Source organism: Macrobrachium nipponense, chromosome 2 (genome assembly GCF_015104395.2).
Source record: "Macrobrachium nipponense isolate FS-2020 chromosome 2, ASM1510439v2, whole genome shotgun sequence".
NCBI lineage: Eukaryota > Metazoa > Arthropoda > Malacostraca > Decapoda > Palaemonidae > Macrobrachium > Macrobrachium nipponense.
In genome coordinates, this window is record NC_087201.1 from 106,296,355 (window position 1) to 106,316,184 (window position 19,830).

Genomic DNA, 19,830 nt, shown 5'->3' on the forward strand with positions numbered 1-19,830 from the left:
TGCTACGTCCCTGGCAGAACCGGGGACAAATGTCTGAAGGTGGCCCGGGTGTGAGGTGAGGGGGTGGCCTTGACTAGAAGGGCAGTAGGTATCCCTCCTGAAGGACATCTGCTACCCAGGTCTTGATTCCGTAGCACTGCCAAGTTGCCCAATGGGTCACCAGGCACACCCCCCATTCCAGGAGCAGTTGAGGAGGAACGCCATCCCTAGCGTTTCCCTCTCTTCGCCTTCCGCTTAGCAGGTCTCCCACGGGAGTAAGAGGCTTGGGAGGAGGGCTGACGCTCACTCCTCAAAGCAAAAGATGAAGGCTGGGTCTTTCCTCGCGACCTCGACGGTGTTAGTGTCTTGGTAGCGGAGGAAGAGCTAGCCAAGCTCCGAGGCTTGGCCCCAGTTGCTCGAGACTGCCTGGTGTACTAGGCGGTCACTGTCCTCAGTTCGCTTTTCCACCACAGCGTCCACAATCTCTCTGGGTAAGAGAGAGGAGGAACCCAACAAAGGTCCATTCCGTAGACCCAGCGTCACCTCTCGACCGGCTGCTCTGGTTACCCGAACCAGGACTGAGTCCCGTTGTCTCAGGACCAGGTTGGCCCACAGGTTGGCTGCCTGGTGGGTGAGGTAGGAGATGGTCCTACCTCCAGACTGGCAGAGTCTTCCTCGGGAACGATAGCTCCCGAGGAGGCTGCGACTCTGGATACTGTGAGGGATCACAGATCCAGCCAGGAGACAGCCTGGAAGGCTGCCATGGCAGTCGCTTCCAGGGCCGATGCCTCTTGCTGTGAGAACTGGAGGTTCTCAGCCTGCAGGTGATGAAGAGGCACCCCCAGAGTTAGCCTAGCAATCTCTAGGTCAACCTGCTTGGCTGGCAATGGGTCCACTGATGACACGAAGAATCGACGTTGGCGAGGCAGGGGAGGGGGAAGCAGCTTGTCCGACCTGCTGGACCTGAGCGAATCCTCTTGTCTGCAGACGAGAGCGTTCACCTGGCCCAGCACACCGTCGGCCGAGGTAGACTGGAGTAAACCCACCGTCGCTTGGGGTTCCTTCTTGGGTCCCCAGAACAACTCCAACCTCGATGGAGGGTCAGAGGGAGTAACCACCGATCCCTCCCCGAGGTCGTTGTGCTGACGAATCAGCGCAATGACCTCTGCAAAGGACCTCTGTATCTCAGGGGTGATCGCGTCCTGAGGCAATGGACCGTCAGGTCCATCCAGGCCGATCACCTCTTGAGACACACTTTCTTCAGGAGGAAGAACCTCGCCAGACCCCTCGTGGTCTCCTCCAACCGCTTGCGTGTACAACCTGCTAGGTCCAAGGACCGAGCCAGGATCATAGGCTCTCGTGGCGGGACCGTGAGAAATACACTCCTTGCGGTCACCCCTGCTTGCCTTGTTCTCCCGGTGTAGCCTGAGGAGACTGAAGGGACAGGCGAGGTAGCCTGACGCTCCTACCCTACCTACCAGCAGAGCAAGTGGGCTGGGAGGACTGCAGGTGATCTCGAACCGGCGGTGGCGATCGAGCTGCAGGTCTAGACCAGTGGTCTCCGTGTGGAGAAGCTCTGGACCGAGGACAGTAGCGTCGGTCTCGTGCGTCAAGAGAGTTGCTACCAGTCGTGCAAGCCGTCCAGTCCCAGTGGGAGTGACGGTCAGGTGACTGGTAGTGTCCACTGACGCAGTGAGAGTGAGCACTGTCCTCTTGACGAGCCACGGTACGGGGGGACCTCTTCCTAGCCTCGACACGTGAACGGTCTAGTAGGACCGTCACGTCAACCCTGGGAACCGGGGGATCGCCACGAGAGCGATCTCCAGCCTGGCGAGTCACCTGAGCGACTCTTGCCAGCCTTCCGCTCTGTGCCTGGGTCCTGAAGGTGAGCATGCTCAACGGTCTGGACCCTGGCTGCACGGTCACCAGTAGGTGACCATACACTCGGTGGCGTGAGCAAGCGAGCGGCCCAGACGGTTCCAAGTCCGGAGGTGGAACCTCTGGAGCCGGGAGCAGAGGTACCAGCAGTAGCTGGTACTCCTATGGTCCCCGTCTTCTTCCCTGGGGAAGGAGAGACGGGCCCCCTTCCTCCAGCGGAAGACCCACCTGTCCCACCGGAGCGGGACAGACCCTTAGAAGTCTCTGTGTGAGACTTCTTAGGGGGGGGTGCAAGGCCACCTTCTTCTTCCTCGGCTGGGGGGCCTTGGAAGTCGAAGGGGTAGAGGCGGCAGAAGACGACGACAAAGAAGACGATGACACCTTCCTCTTCTTCCTGAATGTCTTTGCCAACTTTCTTAGGACAACCAACAGGTCCTCCATCCAGGACGGAGTTGGGGCAGTTGCGGTAGCAACACGGCCCAACTGCACCTGTCCGGAGGAACCTCTGAAAGAAGCAACACTACCACGGGCAGGTAAGGAGACAGCAGGCACAGCAACAGCTACCGGTGGGCGGTCAAGAGGGGAGCTCTTTGGGCACTCAAAGTCAGGGGGCAGGGCAAGGACAGCAAACCCAGGTGGCGGAGGAACCTTCTCCTTCCACGGCATGTAAGTCAGCGGGACTTGTACAGCGGCTGAAGGGGTTACCGTCGTCACATGCTGCATATAAACCAGGTACAGCGGTGCAGTATACCCTGGTGTAAAGAGAAAGGTGGTTGTCATAGTCACCACCCCGTGAGTCACTGGGGCTACAGCCAGGTGTTCTATCAGCCACTGGATACTGGGAGTGTCCGGAAGACTCAGCGAGCGCCATACCTGCTGAAGGTCTCCACCCGCAGAGGCAGACGTACCTGGGGGAAGCAACAGTCAGTTTAATAGGGGGTGTTCCCGTTCACTCAGAGGGAGAAAGATCCCACCCTGAACGGACCGAAGACCCCGAGTACAACTCCAGATCAGGGTGTCGCATTCCTTCCTCTGCGCTCGACAGATCGAGCGAAGAGGCGGAGCGAGACACATCCCCTGAAGGGGGGAGCGCCATACATGGGAGCTAGCTAGGAGGGAGGAAGGAAGATGACATGTCTGTCAACAGGGGTGTCGAGGGAGAGCTTTCCAACGACACCTTGGCGACATTATGTGGTTTCCTCCTTTTCTCATAGAGCTCCCACTGCTCCTCCAACCAGGAGATACTAAATTCACAAGGTATGGCACGAGAGCATTCACGCCCTCGGCACTCCGTACACAAAAAATGAGGGTCCACAGCATTGCTGAGCCTGAATGCCCCACACTTACGGCCCCTCCACTCCAGGGCACTCTCCAGTTGGATGGGGGGCTTCTCCACTTTGTGGGCTTGTATGGTCTTCCAGCGATGCAAATCCACAAATAAATAAAAAAAATAATAAAGAAAGTACTTACAAGTGCACAAACATACTATATACATAAAGAAAAGGCGCAGAAGTAAGCAGCTCAATGTTGAACATCAACGAATCTCAAACAGAGGTGGGCAGAGAGGTGAGCACACACATCTACACCCGACGGCGGTCGACAGCAAAGTGATATGTTTACCTCCAGTTGGGCGGGACTCCCAACCATCGGACAAGCAGTTACTGCCAAACTCCCTTGTTAGTAAATCTTACAACCGGTCCAGCTGGCACTGAATAATAATTCCTTATGTAAAGGACCGAGGGTTTGGATTACATGTCGGAACAAATAAAACACAAAATAATAATAATAGAGTACAGTGGAACCTTGACATACGAAAGTCCCAACTTAAGAAAAATTCAAGTTACGAAAGGAAATATGATATTGTTATAATACAATAAAGTTTCATACATACTTACCTGGCAGATATATACTTAGCTAAGACTCCGTCGTCCCCGACAGAAATTCAAATTTCGCGCCACTCGCTACAGGTAGGTCAGGTGATCTACCGGCCTGCCCTGGGTGGCAGGACTTGGAACCATTCCCGTTTTCTATCATATTTTCTCTCTTCCACCTGTCTCCTGCGGGGAGGCTGGGTGGGCCATTAATCGTATATATCTGCCAGGTAAGTATGTATGAAACTTTATTGTATATTAATCAATATCATTTTCATACAATGAACTTACCTGTCAGATATATACTTAGCTGATTGGCACCCTTTGGTGGAGGGTAAGAGACAGCTAAAATGGAATAGACAGGTAAACAACATATGTTGTAGGTATAAAAGAAAAACCTTGGTTCCTACCTGATAGGTGGTAGACTTCGTGCTGTTGCCCGGTAGTCTGCATCACCTCAAGACTTTAGCGCGATATGTGATCTATGGCTAAGAGTTTCTTGTGGGTCTGTCGATGGGTATATGAACCGCTTACTCGGCAGAGCCTGAAAGGACTTGTCATGGGTACTGGACCACTTCTATGACAACACACCTTATGAAGGAGCACACAACCAATCCCGACCACCTGATCCTAACCACCATGTTAGCATAAAGAATTGTTCTGAGTTATCCCCGAACTCATTACAAACAACCATAACTCGAAAAGCTAATACGCATTCATACAAAAATTCCCCCCCAAAAATTTTTAATACTCCTCCAAAAGATATCACAAGAGTTCCTTACTGAACAACAGTGACTGGCCGCCTGTGCAGCACCGAGCCCTCTTTGTCAGCAGAAATATCTAGACATATTCTAGTAGAAGGTTATGTACAAAGTTAAGGATTGGTGTTTGACTCCCGTACCCAGTATCGTATCTGCCGATACGAAGGCCCCAGAGAAAAACATTTCTCGTAGGTCACGCGAACGTCTTTAAGATAGTGAGATGCAAATACCGAGTTGCACCTCCAATATGTCGTATCAACTTTGGATTTTCTTTAGCGACATTATTCTTCTGAAAAGAGAGAGACGTCGCCACTGCTCTAACTTCATGAGCTTTTACTCTTAAGAGTGGAAAAGAGTCGTCAGGACAGAACTTGTGAGCATCTGTAATGACGCTCCTTATGAAGAAAGCTAATGCATTCTTTGACATGATTTTTGTGGGGTGGGGTCCTTAATCGAACACCAAAAGACCATTGCCTAGAGCCTCCCATTTTTTGTTTCTTCCTTTGTAAGTAGAACTTCAAGGCTCTTACAGGGCAAAAGAGACCTTTCTGTTTCTCTACCCACACGAGACTCGATAAGCCTTTATCTCGAATCTCTTGGGCCAGGGATTCGAGGGGTTTTCGTTTTTCGCTAGAAAAAGTGTTCTAAACGAGCAGAAGGCTGAGTCTCTGTTGAAAGCCGACTTCATCTTCAAGGGCGTGAAGTTCACAAATTCTTTTGGCTGTCGCCAAAGATAAGAGAAACAAGCATTTCCTCGTTAAATCCCTAAACGAAGCTAAATGAGGAGGCTCTAATCTTTCAGACGAAAGGAACATTGAGAACTACATCCAGGTTCCGCTGGGAGGAGTTAGTTCCTTAGACTTTGTTGTTTCAAACGATCTAATAAGTCGTGCAGATCTTTATTATCAGCAGCTCCTAGGTCTCTATTTCTGAAGACTGCCGAAAGCATGCTCTTGTATCCTTTTATAGTAGATACAGACAAGTGAGAGTCCTCTCTCAGGAACAAAAGGAAATCAGCGATTTCGGTTATAGAGGTCTGGAGGAGGACAACTTCTTAGACTTACACCCCTTCTAAAACCTCCCACTTAGACTGAATAGACTCGTCTAGTGAAGCTCTGCGGGCTCTAGCGATAGCGCTTGCAGCTTTGCGAGAAAACCCCAACTCTCTCTGACAAGTCTTTCGATAGTCGAAAGGCAGTCAGAGCGAGAGCGGGGATGTTTTGATGAAACCTCTCGAAGTGTGGCTGTCTGAGAAGATCCATCCTTCTTGGAAGGGATCTGGGGAAGTCTACTGTCCACTCCAGCACCTCTGCAAACCAATCCTGTGCTGGCCAAAAGGGGGTATCAGGGTCATTCATTGTTCCGTTTGGACGCTACAAACTTCCTCAAAACACTTGCCCCAGGATTTTTGAAAGGGGGGAAAGCGTACACGTCTACATGAGACCAGTCTAGCAGGAAGGCGTCGACCACAGAGAGGCTCTTGGGTCTTCCACCACTGAGCAAAGACTTCCAGCCTTTTGGAAAGGAATGTGGCGAACAGGTTTACATGAGGAGTGCCCCAAAGATCCCAAAGACTCTGACACCACCTCTGAATGAAGGGTCACTCGGTGTGAAGGACCTGGCTTCTCCTGCTCAGTCTGTCTGCCCTGACGTTTCTCGTACCCTGAACAAAAAAAATCTTGTCAGGAGGGAGATGTTCCTCTGGAGGTCCAAAGTAGCAGATCTCTTGCTATTTCGTATAGGAACAAGGGAGTGTTCCTCCATTGTTTCCGAATGTTAGGAAAGGGCGGTATAGTAGTTGTCCACATTCACTTGGACCACACTGTTTGTCACAAAAGGTTCGAAAGAACTTTAGAGCCAAGTGTACTAGCCAGAAGTTCTTTGCAATTTATGTGCCAGGACACCTGTGCTGCCTTCCAGGTGCCTGACAACTTCTCTCGGTCATAGTGTTGCTCCCCCAACCCATTCTCCGATGCGTCTGAATATAACACTCGGCATTGGGTTCGGAACTTCCAGAGAAATTCCCTTGTTCTCTTTTAGAGGGGACACCACCATTGCAGGTGTGGTTTCATTTCCATTGGAAGGAGAAAAACTGTCGGAGAGAAGTCCCGTCTTCCAATTCCATGATCTCCTTAGGAAAACTGAAGAGGACGAAGATGAAGTCTTCCTAGAGGAAAGAACTGTTCGAGCGAGGAAAGGGTCCCCTAGAGGAAGGCTTAACCATTCCCTCGCCACGAAGTTCGTTCTTTCCCTGAATGAGAGAAGACTTTTTCCAAGCCTCTCACGATTCTCTTCTTTGCGAAGGAAATACTCGAAAACCCCCCGAGAATCCATCTGAATCCCAGATAGATTAAGTTCTGTCTGGAATCAGCTGTGACTTCTCAAGGTTCACAAGTAGTCCCAACGAACTTTATCAGGTCTAGGGTCAAAGAAAGGTCCTCCTAAAACACTGTCTCTACTGTTCTGGCCCTGATGAGCCAATCGTCCAAGATATAGAGAGATGTTGACGCCTTTGAGGTGAAGAAACCTCGCCAACATTCTTCATCAGGTTTGTGAAGACCTGAGGAGCCTGTGGACAGGCCGAAACACAAGGCCCTGAACTGAAAGAGCCTTCCCCCCGTCATGAAACGGAGGTATTGTTATGTTACAATAAAGTTTCATACATACTTACTGGCAGATATAACAATACATAGCTAGACTCCGTCGTCCCCGACAGAAATTCAAAATTTCGCGCCACTCGCTACAGGTAGGTCAGGTTGATCTACGGCCTGCCCTGGGCGGCAGGACTAGGAACCATCCCCGTTTTCTATCATATTTTCTCTCTTCCACCTGTCTCCTGCGGGTAGGCTGGGTGGGCTTTTAATTGTAATATCTGCCAGGTAAGTATGTATGAAACTTATTGTAACATAACAATATCATTTTCATACAATCAACTTACCTGTCAGATATATACATAGCTGATTGGCACCCTTCGGTGGTGGAGGGTAAGAGACAGCTTCTATATGGGAATAGACAGGTTAAACAACATATGTTGTAGGTATAAATAAAAACCTTGGTTCCTACCTGATTAGGTGGTAGACTTCGTGGGTGTTTGCCCAGTAGTCTGCATCACCTCAAGAAACTTTAGCGAGATATATGATGGCTATGGCCCAAGAGTTCTTGTGGGTCTCCCTGCCGATGGGGTCTTATCCGCTTACTCGGCAGAGCCTAAAAGGACTTTGTCAATGGGTGCTGATCCACTTATATGACAATACACCTTATGAAGGAGCACACAACCAATCCCGACACCTGATCCTAACCATATGTTAGAACTAAGGATTGCTCCGAGTTATCCCCGAACTCGTCACACAACCGTAACTCAAAACCACTACGCACACATACATAATTTCAAAAAAAATCATTATACTCAATCTAATTGGACATGACAAGAGTTCTCTTACTGAACAACATAGACGGTCCGCCCGTGCTAAACCAAGTCCTCCATTGTTCGAAGAGACTCCAGACCATATCCAAAAAGAAGAAAAGTATAATACATTTAAGGATTGGTGTCAGCTCCCGTACCCAGAATCGTATCCGCCGATACGAAAGGACCTAGAGAAAAACACTTCTCATATGTCACACGAACGTCTTTCAAGTAATGAGATGCAAATACTGAGTTGCATCTCCAAAATGTCGTATTCTATGATGTTTTTAAGCGACATATTCTTATGAAACGAGAGAGACGTCGCTACAGCTCTTACTTCATGAGCTTTTACTCTCAACAGTTGTAACTGTTCGTCAGGACAGACCTTATGGGAGCGTCTGTAATGACGTTTCTTACAAGAATGCCAGCGCATTCTTGGGACATCAGTCTTTGTGGGGTCTTTTACCGCGCACCAAATAAAGACCTTGTCTAGAGCCTCCCATCTGATGCTTTCTCTGAAGTAGAACTTCAGAGCTCTAACGGGCATAGAGACCTCTCTGCTTCTCTGCCTACGAGACTCGACCATTCCTTTGATTTCGAATGACTTAGGCCAGGGATTCGTGGGATTCTCGTTTTTCGCTAAAAACAGGGTCTTAAACGAGCAAATGGCCGAGTCTCCCTTGAATCCTACTTTATCCTGCAGAGCATGTAATTCACTAATTCTCTTTGCCGTAGCTAAAGATAAATAGGAATAGGCATTTTCTGGTTATGTCTCTAAACGATGCCAGATGAGGAGGTTCGAATCTTTCCGATGACAGAAACTTGAGGACTACGTCTAGGTTCCAGTTCGGAGGTACTGGTTCCTTAGACTTTGAAGTCTCAAAAGACCCTTATGAGATCATGGAGATCTTTATTATCTGCCAGGTCTAATCCTCTATTCCTGAATACAGCCGAGAGCATACTTCTGTATCCCTTTATTGTGGATACGGCTAGATGAGATTTTTCTCTCAGGAATAGCAGGAAATCAGCAATTTCCGCTATAGAGGTAGTGGAGGAGGACAACCTTCTTGGATCTACACCACCTTCTAAATACCCTACCCACTTCGATTGGTAATACTTTCGTATGGAGGTTCTGCGTGCTCTCGCGATCGCGCTTGCCACTTCGCGAGAAAAGCCTCTCGCTCTGACAAGTCCTTTCGATAGTCGAAAGGCAGTCAGAGCGAGAGCGGGGTTTTGATTTTGATGGTACCTCTTGAAAGTGTGGTTGTCTGAGAAGATCCGTCCTTCTGGTAGGGGATCTTGGAAAGTCTACGATCCACTCTACCACCTCCGTGACCATTCCTGGGCCGGCCAAAAGGTGGGGCTATTAACGTCCATCCTCGTCTCCTTTGACGCCACAAACTTTTTCATTACTAACCCCAGGATTTTGAATGGGGGAAAAGCATATACGTCTACCTCGAGGACCAATTTAGCAGGAAGGCGTCTACCATAAGTGCTCTTGGATCTTCCACAGACCGAGCAAAAACTGGGGAGCCTTTTGGAAATGAATGTTGGCGAAGAGATCCACATGAGGATTCCCCCACAGAGACCAGAGATCGAGACACACTTCCTCGTGTAGTGTCCATTCTGTATGAAGGACCTGGTTCCTCCTGCTGAGTTCTGTCCGCCCTCACATTCTTTACTCCCTGTACGAACCTTGTCAGCAGGGAGATTGTTCCTGTGAGACGTCCACAAGCAATAGGTCTCTCGTCAGTTCGTAAAGGAACGAGGAGTGCGTCCTCCCTGTTTCCGAATGTAAGGCAAGTGCGGTGGTGTTGTCCACGTTTACTTGCACTACTTTGTTTGACACCAGAGGTTCTAGGCTCTTCAAAGCCAGATGTACGGCGAAGAGCTCTTTGCAGTTTATGTGCCAAGTCACCTGTGCTGTTCCCAGGTGCCTGACACCTCTTCTGAGCCTAATGTCGCTCCCCAACCTTTCTCCTTTACTCGTCGGCGGAGTACAACACTAGGTCTGGGTTCTGTGTTTTTAGAGAGATCCCTTTGTTCTCTTCCAGAGGGCACCACCACTCTAGGTGCGACTTTATCTCCACTGGAATGGGAAAAACGTCCGAAAGTTGTCCGGTTTTCCAGTCCCTCCAAGACTTCTTGAGGAAGAATTGAAGCGGACGTAAATGAAGTCTTCCTAGTGGGAAGAACTGTTCTAGCGATGAAAGCGTCCTAGGAAGGCTCAACCATTGCCCTCGCCGACGTATGATGCTTCCCTAAGAAGAGAGAGACTATCCGCAAACCTTTTGCGATTCTCTCTTGCGAAGGAAATACTCGAAAACCCGAGAATCCATCCGAATCCCCAGATAGACTAGGTCCTGTCTGGGGGTCAGCTGAGACTTCTCGAGGTTCACGAGCAATCCCAACACTTGATCAAATCTAAGAGTTAACTTTAGGTCCTCCAAGCACTGTCTCTCTGATCTGGCCTGATGATGCCAGGTCGTCCAGATACAGAGAGACATTTACTCCTCTGAGGTGAAGAAACCTCTCCACATTCTTCATCAGGCTTGTGAAGACCTGAGGAGCTGTGGACAGGCCGAAACACAAGGCTCTGAACTGAAAGATCCTTCCCCCGTCATGAACGGAGGTACTTCTTCGATTGAAGGGTGGATCGGGACGTGAAAGTAGGCGTCCTGGAGATCTAGAGGACACCATCCAATCTCCTTGTCGTAATGACGCTATGACTGAAGCAGAAGTCTCCATGGAGAACTTCTCCTTCTGAACAAATTTGTTCAGAGAGCTTGACGTCCAGTACTGGTCTCCAGCTCCCGAGGCTTTGCGCAACCAGAAAAAGGCGATTGTAAAACCCCGGGTAGTTTTGATCCCGTACTAGTTCTATCGCTCTCTTGTCCCACACATTTGTTCCACCATCGATCGAAGAGTATCCCCTCAGCACAGGGTCCTTGTACTTGGCTGATAGTTCCCTTGGTATTGACGTTAGGGGGTGGAGGATGTTCAGGAAAGGGATACGATATCCCTTCCTTAAGATCGCCAATGAAGACGCGTCTGCGTTTATCAGTGTCCAGGCTTCCACAAACTCCCAGGAGCCTGGCACTACTGGTGCTTGGAGGAGAGAATCTTCATTTTCCTTTTTTAAAGGGACGAAAGGCAGACCTACCTCTCTTCTCCGGAGCCTTCCTTCTAGTGGGAGGTCTGGAGGTCGGACCACCTCGAAAGGGCTGCCAGATGTACTAGGTCCTTTCTTGTCCGATGCAGAAACAGGTTTCTTCTTTCTTGCTGACTGCGTCAGAAGATCCTGAGTCGCCTTCTCAGTTAAAGAATGCGCAATGTCCTTTACTAACTGAGAAGGGAACAAAAAGTCAGATAGAGGCGAATACAGTAGAGCTGCCCTCTGAGCATGAGAGACTGCCTTTGTTAAGAAGGCGCCATATACAGCCTTTTCTTTAGAAGACCTGCTCCAAACAATGAGGAGATTTTCAAAAGATCCATCCTGTACCGCTTTGTCAATACAAGACAATATGCATAACAGGGCTTCAGGTTCGATTCCTTCCGAATCATGGGCTTTCTTGGACATCACCCCAAGGGACCAATCTAGAAGTTGAAGACTTCCAATACATGAAAGAGTCCCTTGAGGAGAGATCCAGTTCCGAAATTCCCCACGTAATACGTGCCGAATTGAGACTTTGTCGACGCGAAGCGTCAACTAAGGTCGAAAAATCTGCTTCCGTTGTAGAAGGGAGAGCAATACCCATATTTTCTCCCGTCTGATACCAAATGCCTCTTTTTCCCAGCTAATCTTGCTGGAGGCATGCAGAATACTGTCTCACTAATTCTTTTTTAGACTTCATCCATGAGTCTAAGGATTGTAAGGCCCTCTTCATCGAAATGGTGGGCTTCATTTTGAGAAAAGACGAAGGCTTCTTCGTCTTAGCACTAGAAAAGAGCGAGCGCGGAGAAGGAGGAGCGGCAGGAGTCAATTCGTCTCCATACTCCCTCAAGAAGCAGGGTAGTCAAAACCTTATAGTTAGACAGACCCTCTCTTCCCATGATGTTCATCATCCGAGTTTTCATCCAACTCGGTATCTACATGAGTCTCCGCTCTCCTTTTCCGTACGTTCCTCTTCTGGAGGAGACAAACTCCTAATAGGAGAGGGGCATAAGGGAATGATATCCTTCCTCTTTCCCGCTCTAATAGTCTTGGAAGGCGTCACAAGCTCCGGCTTCTCTTGAAATTTAGAAGACGCTTCCCGCTTGTATGACGCTTCCCGTTCGCCAAGCGTCCTGGCTGACGTCTCTTGCTGACGTCTTGATGACGCTTCGCGCCTGGAAGACGCTCCGCTCTCCAAAGGCGTCCTACTTGGCGTCACAATATTGGACGGAGCGTCACGTCTATGATCCGCTTTCAATGACGCTTCACGTCTAAAAGACGTCTTATCGTCTCTCTGGCGTTACGAAACTCTCGTAAGCCCCCGTTCTCGCTCTCGAACTCGAAGCTTCTGTAAGACGTTTAGCAGCTTCACGTCTGCCTGACGCTTCTCGTTGAGCAGGTGAGAGAGGACGAGACTTCTTAATTGGAAGCGTCACGTCCTTCCGACGGGGCGCTAAAACTCCCACTAGAGAGGACAGTTGCTCTTGAACTGCCATAATTATCTTCCTTGACGCTTCTCCCACGTCCAGTGCATGACGCCTTTCGTCATCACTCGGGGGAGAAGAAGGAAAGGGTACTTCTGCGTACACGTCAGGTGACGCTGACGCCACCTTCGCTTTCTTAATAGAAGAAGGAGCGTCATCTGAGAAGCGCTCTGGGCTAGAATCTATTTCAGGTTCCTTCATATGACGCTTCAGCGGTCTCGACAAGTGCGACTCCTTCCACCCTCGTTTAGGTGAGGAGAGGGAGAGGACGAGAAACACTCACGAAGGACGCTTTTTCTGTAGCGCCCTTGAGCGCCTGCCATGAAGCAGAGCTAGCTGAAGGTACGTCTGACCGTTGGGGATTCCCACGACCTCCTTAAGGCTTTCGACTTTCCTTCTCCTCTGGCATGGGAGCTTGGAAGAGGTCTAGGCCTGGGAGCGTCGCAGGGACGATCAAACGCCCCCTCCACAACACTGGGAGAACTCACTTCACTGTAATGCTCACTTTCACTAGCCTTAACTTTGAAGTCAGCCATCTTGGACTTCATGTCTCTAATTGTAGCTTTCAGATTGGCGATTTCCGAGGCCGAATCCGAAAAAGCACTCTGAGAATGAGATACATAGGGAGAATCTACATCAGTAGGATTAGAATTATCCGTGAAAGGCTCAATAGGCCTTGAACTCACACCTTTCAGACGTCTAACCCTATCCCTCTCTAACTTCTTCAAATAAGAAGTCAAAGTCTTCCACTCTTCTGCATTTAATCCCTCGCATTCCTTACAAGTATTATTAGCAGAACACTGAAACCCCCTACATTTACGGCATACAGTGTGAGGATCAACCGAAGCTTTCGGTATCCTCACCCTGCAGCCTACATTCACACACATTCTCACACTCACATTTGAATCAGACATACTGAGAAAAATCCAAAAGAGTTATTCCAAAAACAGTCCACAGTAGCGAATGCCAAAACACGATCCAGATACGTCACCAAAAAGCCGAGAAACGATGATCAAAGGATGAAATATGAATCTAAGTCAGGAGGTAATAGCAACAATGTTGATACCACCGGCGACAGAGAAAATATGATGGAAAACGGGGATGGTTCCTAGTCCTGCCGCCCAGGGCAGGCCGGTAGATCACCTGACCTACCTGTAGCGAGTGGCGCGAAATTTGAATTTCTGTCGGGGACGACGGAGTCTTAGCTATGTATATATCTGACAGGTAAGTTGATTGTATGAAATTTGAATTTCTGTCCGGGACGACGGAGTCTTAGCTAAGTATATATCTGACAGGTAAGTTCATTGTATGAAAACGAAGATTTTTTTTGCCTCTGCATACAAAAATAATTCAGGTTATGAAAGGGTGTTACTGTAAAGTCCAAAAATTCGCCTGGACCACTGAGAACAATTTTAAAGCTCGCGCGCTACCAACTGGGTAGACTCGCCATCATCCTCCCGCTCTCCCATTGGTTCCTGATGCTAGTCATCGTCGTAAGATCCTGCTTTCCTATTGGTCAGCATCTACCCCCATCGTGCTCTACATATTCTATTGGTAAAAGGATGCTGTAAATTGAAAAACTTATTCATGCAGTACATTTAATAAAAAAAAATTTGTGAATTAAATATCATAAAATATAAAATTAATCAGACTTCTATCATCGAAGCCAGCAAATATTTTCTAAAATTCTTCTTCTATTTTAATGTCATCATATGTTTCATTATAGCTGTTGGTAACTCGGTATCTCCATTAGGTAAAGATAGAATAAAGAATAGAAATGAATGGTTATTATACTGTTTGGTAGTTTCGGTAGTTGAAGAGAGTTATGTAATGAAAATTTATGATTACTGTACTGTGTGCTAGGTAAAAGTGGTTGCTTGGCGATCGTTCGCTACTCGTAGTGTAGAAAGTAAACAAAAGATTGGAAGCTTTTTTTTTTTTGTATTATAGTTAATGATTAATTAATAATTATTAGAAATGGGTACATACTGATTATTTATACATTTTATTGGCATATTCTAAGCTTTTAGCTTCTTAAGTTTAGATGTCAGAATCATAGACTAGGCTACAGTGGCAACTGCTAACATAGGCTAGGCTTATTGCTAGAATCAAAACGCAACATTATAAGGGACATATGCTAAAGTCCTAATATATGCAGTAAAAATGGGGTTGAACATTACATGCAATTGAATATTACTCAAATATGTACAGTATTTTGCTTTTTGGAGTCATATTTCTTCCGTCGGATCGGCGTCGTAACCCTAGGATGTTTTTGTAGGGCTTGGAACGAATTAGGCTATTTACATGTAAAATGTGGTTCAAGATACGAAAAAATCAGGTTACGAAGGCTGCTTCAGAACGGAGAGAAACAGGTTGAAAAGTAATCCTAAGCTTTGATAATCTCACGACAGAGGCGAGCAGAGAGGTGAGCACACGTATTCCTCTGATGGCGGTCAAAAGCAAAGTGATATGTTTACCTCCAGTCAGGTGGGACTCCCGACCATCAGACTTGCAGTTACTGCCAAACTACCTTCTTAGTAAATTTTACGACCGGTCCAGCTGGCGCTGAATAGTAATTCCGCATGTAAAGGACCGATGGTTTGTACAACGTGTCGGAACAACTTTATTTTATTATAAAAACGCCATTTTTATGACAAAAAAGAAGTTAATAGGTGTCTTAATCAAATTAGCTTATGAGAGAGAGAGAGCATAATTTCTCTTGGGAATGCTAAATCACAGTAAAGTACTCACAAGTGCATATGTATTTTTGAGCAGTGTCTCAGGAACTGGTCCATGCTTGAGCCTCACAATTACAAGATTTGTGAGCAAATCCAACATATTAAAAACACCCTCTTGAATCTCTGGTCCCCATCGTCTTACAGCTCCATTTGCCAAAAGCTTTTGGAAACATTCAGGAAGACATCTCTCCATAAAGCGATGGCAGGACTCGTCAGCATCGCATAGCCCTTCAAGATAAATTTTAAATACTAAGGTCTTGTCTTGATTCCAGAAGCTACTGTCTGCCATTCTTTCTTGGTTTTTATGCTTGAACTGCACCTCATATTTCAAGTTATTAAATTATGTTCAATACTATTTGTAGCATTTACAATAATACAAGTTAAGACCTTACATCACACACACACACGCATACACACACACAAAAGAAAAAAAAAATTACACAATTTTAATCTTTATCATCAGCTGTACTATAGAGGCAAGACTATAACATAGTATCCTAATAAGGAAGATTGTTGATATTTAAAACATTAACATATATTTTTTATATTCTAGGTTAAGTGAACTGTACGTAATTACTGCTGTTGCAATGTACTTTTAAAGCAGGTTTCCTAAAGGAAACTATTTGTTTTCCTTAATATAAAATAAGTACGAACACTTGGACAGCCTAAATCTCCTCACCAGAAAGGAGATTTAATACAAAAATATCATTTTCCTATTAACAATAAAGATAGGCTGCAAGTTTTAACTTACCTTCTTCTGCTAATCTGGCTGCTGCTATCAAACATTTTCCAAGGGACTCCTCTCGTTTATAAGGAATGGACCAAGTCTCTGTGAACACACGTCCTTCAAGCTCATATAAGTTTGTTGTTGGGAATTCCATGTTATTGCCATTATCTCCTTCTACCTAAAAAAAAAGGAAAAAAAAAAATCTGTACTCGCAGGTTTTGGTTTTCCTTTCATAAAAATTTTAAAAATTTTATTATCTGCACAAGTATTTTTTATTTTTTCTAGGTATACAAACTAGAACCTATTGCCAAGTGCGAGCTGGATCAGCTAGTGAACTGGTAACAAGGTAGTATGTATATTATAAATTGATTGGTGGTTAGGTGGGGTGAGGGGTTAATACCTATCACGCCATCTACCATCACCAAGCCCTTTCTCTTTCAGCATCAAGAGCTAAGTGACATGGTTCAGGTGTGATTATGATATTGGGTTTTAGTTTGCCTACCTATGAAAAACACAAATTACTTAAATATCACAATTTGTCAAAAAATGACAATTTGTCCAAAATTGCATTTTTCCTAACTATACAAACCTGAGGTCCTTTTACAATAGGAAGATACTAGCGGCAGCTGGATAGGTCGTAAGCTTTCGAACAAGGGGTTCGGTAGTTAACTGCTTGTCCGACAGGCGCGCGCGCGCGACTGGGAGGTAAACAAATCACTTTTGCTTTTGGCCCAAGCAAAAACTGCAGAGTGAGGGGTGGCATGAGGTGGGACTATGTGTAAAAGGACCTCAGGTTTGTATAGTTAGGAAAAATGCAATTTTGGACAAATTGTCATTTGTTCCGACACGGCATACAAACCTCGGTCCTTTTACAATAGGAAGACTCACTTCTTGGTGGAGGAATCTGAGTCTTTTGTGAACAGACTGGTGTTCGCCCAACCTTGGAATGCCTCCCTGGTCGTAAGAGCGAGGGAGGGAGGGATCCAAGCCTCTGTCCGATTGATCGGGGTGTGCACCGCAGGATCAATGGTCAGACCTCTGGACCAAGTACTAAGAGAGAGGCAAGCGTATCTCTTCGTACCAGCAAACAAGAACAAGTTCCTATTTGCAAGAGGCAACATAAAGTTATGGTTTGTCTCTTGTTGGCATCCACTTCCCCCCCCTTGTAGGAGGAAGTGGTGGATATTCGCTCCCATCCCTAGTGAAAGGGATAGGATGGGGCTCTGTCGAGTAGCTCACCGGCATCTCGTCCTATCCAGCAAGGTGATGACCGTATCCCTCTACCCACAGGTAGAGGGGGAGAAAAAGATAGGAAGAGAAGCCAGTCACTCTCTCATTCACTTATCTATTCTTACAGTCACACCAGGACTCGATGCTGTTCAGCCTGCTAGGGTGCTGGTTAGCTACACAACGTGTTGAGCAGCCACCACGGGTCCTAAGGAAAACGATCCAAGGACCTGTGGGCAATATCCAAAAGGTAGAAGGAGGTGCCAGTGGTCTGGTTATACCAGACCCCTGCCTTCAGTACCTGCGCCACGGAGAAGTTCTTGTGTAACTCGAGGGAGGTGTACTTCTAGGTCATCTTGGTGCTGACGAAGAGTCTTCAACACTCAGCCTGGGATGTCGAGTTTCTTCAGAAAGCGCGTCACGCTTTCACAGGACAAAGCAGCATCTCCTTCGCATCGAAGGCGGTGAAGTCCATTAGGGAGGGGATTGTGAAGGACTCTAACCGATCGTCAGGAACCGAAGGGTTCAGAGTCTTCGCTACAAATTCGGTACGAAATCGAGCGTCACGAATCCCCATCCCCTGGATGCTTGACTTCGCAGGAAAAGTCATGCAATTACCTCAGAGGGAAAAGAAGGGAATGGTCGTATGACCTATCCCTCTTCTCGACTTCGGTGAGTCCTGTACCCATACTGGTCTATCCGTCTGCAGCGAAGTTGTTCTTCTCGGTAGTGGATAGGACACCGACACTCAATGGTGGGTGTCGATGGTATGGGTACTGTGACAAGCCGTTAGGACGAAGAAAAGACTGTTATGGAACAACTGAACTAAGTCCACAGCGAAGTTCGTAACAGACTTGGGCGCTCTGACAGCTGCCGACTGACTGCGTTCGGTAGGAGGCAAGTTGTCCAAGCACCCGAGCAAGTCACGTGACCTTCGCCTTAAAAGGGTTATGCCAAGAGACTAAACAAATAATTTGTTCGTCACCGATGCCAGAAGGCAAGGTGATGACTCTCTTAAGGCATGTGCCCAACAGGCGAAAGTCAATTGCCTTCTAGAGACCGAGGTCCCTGATGGCAAGATATCTCATAGTATAGTTGATTCTCGGCTAAGGAGAAACAACACTATGTGTCGTTGAAGACGAAGTGTACAGAAAATGCAACCTACGTCTTCACAGCTGAACCGAGAGAGGATTCTCAAGATTCTGAACCTGTGCTACAAAGACTGAGAACGCTAACCGCTATTCATTGCTGTCCGGTGAGGATCGTAGTTGCAATAAAAGCGGAGCGCTTTTCAGTAATGAAGACAGGGAAATACTGCCTGAAGAACTGCTTCTCATGGGCTGAACATTTGGAAGTAGAGCTGTCAGGTCGGAGAGTAGGCGATGTCTTCTGACATATCTGTAATTCGGGGCGAGCAATGAATAATTGCACACCTACGAATACGAGATATTTTGATGACAAACTCAGATGTCTGCAAAAATCATTCGCATTATCGCGGTGCGATGCAGCGGTGACTAGTACAGACTTCTGTTACCGTGCGGTAAACAGAAAGATGAAAGAGTCCAAGAGATATCTCTGTTGAAAATTCTCGCAATGTCGAAGGGCGATGAAATCGAGCGTCACAGCAGTAGATGGTCCTTCATTATTGCGAGAATCCCCGTTAATCAGAGACCTAAGTCCATGATTGTTGGGCAGAGATACGGTTCGGTAGTCAATCAAACCAGGGGAGAGAGAGACGTAACCGACCGTGCATCTCCGAGACCTAGCTGATACTGAGCCGCTATCAGGCAGTTCAATACGCAGTAGCTCTCGGTGACTCGTCATCCTGAGTTGCCAGGTAATCCATTATTCCACGAAGGAATGCGTTCGGCTAGAACCATCGAGCATAAAGAATACGCTCGAGCAATTATATTTAACCGAAACGGATTTCGGTAAATACAAAAGCTGATTTGGTGTTGTCATGACAATACCAAGTATCTAAAATCGAAACTGATAACTGCTGGGAGGTTGCAGGCAACCCGAGTTGCAGTTCAATTAAGATACAATTCGTCTCGGTCACAAACCGTAGAGTAAAACTACGGTATGTGCCTACCCCCCGGACAATTCAACTGTTAAAAGAATCATGTCGCGAGGGTATATACGTAGTATATTTGTAGGTTCTGTACCACGACCTCCATCCTAAATTCTTCTCTCGAGAATGAGAATAAGGATTTGGAGATCGACCGCCTTCGTTCTCTAGTCAAGAGAGTGAAGGAGAAGTCTTCCCAAAGGAAAGCTTCAATGGTGAACAGAATCACCGAAGACGATAGTTCAAGCCAAACTGGAAGTTCCCGTCCGTTCTTCTCTATTCCAGGTTAATCGCCTACTGTGAGATACTCTTCTTTCAGCAGCAGTCTTCTTCCAAATGCTAGAAATTACAGGAATTCGAGCATAAGCGAGGTTCCCGATTATCGTGTAACAATTATCGGGGATTCTCGCTCACTTTGGACCGTGGTCTCGCCTAAGTGTTTGGAGATCGTAAAAAACTCGAACACTCTGAGTGCGCTAGAAATTCCGTAGAATTCTAAGCACTCTGCGAAAAAACCCCCCACCGAATTCGTCAAACGAT

At 47.1% G+C, this 19,830-nt stretch overlaps 2 protein-coding genes across 3 annotated transcripts in view; one reads left to right on the top strand and one right to left on the bottom strand.

Moving 5' to 3' along the window:
- LOC135221490 (ubiquitin carboxyl-terminal hydrolase 24-like) overlaps positions 1 to 16,169 on the bottom strand; it is a 39,056-nt gene extending 22,887 nt beyond the window's left edge. Inside the window, exons 1-2 of the mRNA XM_064259232.1 lie at positions 16,020 to 16,169; positions 15,282 to 15,496 (exon numbers count right to left, since the gene is read on the bottom strand). Of these exons, the coding sequence (XP_064115302.1) occupies positions 15,282 to 15,496; positions 16,020 to 16,149 (345 nt within the window). The 5' untranslated portion in view covers positions 16,150 to 16,169. The remainder of the gene's footprint in view (positions 1 to 15,281; positions 15,497 to 16,019) is intronic.
- Positions 1 to 19,830, top strand: part of LOC135220891 (ubiquitin carboxyl-terminal hydrolase 24-like) — a 394,433-nt gene that overhangs the window by 34,438 nt on the left and 340,165 nt on the right. The gene's annotated exons all lie outside the window — the stretch shown is intronic.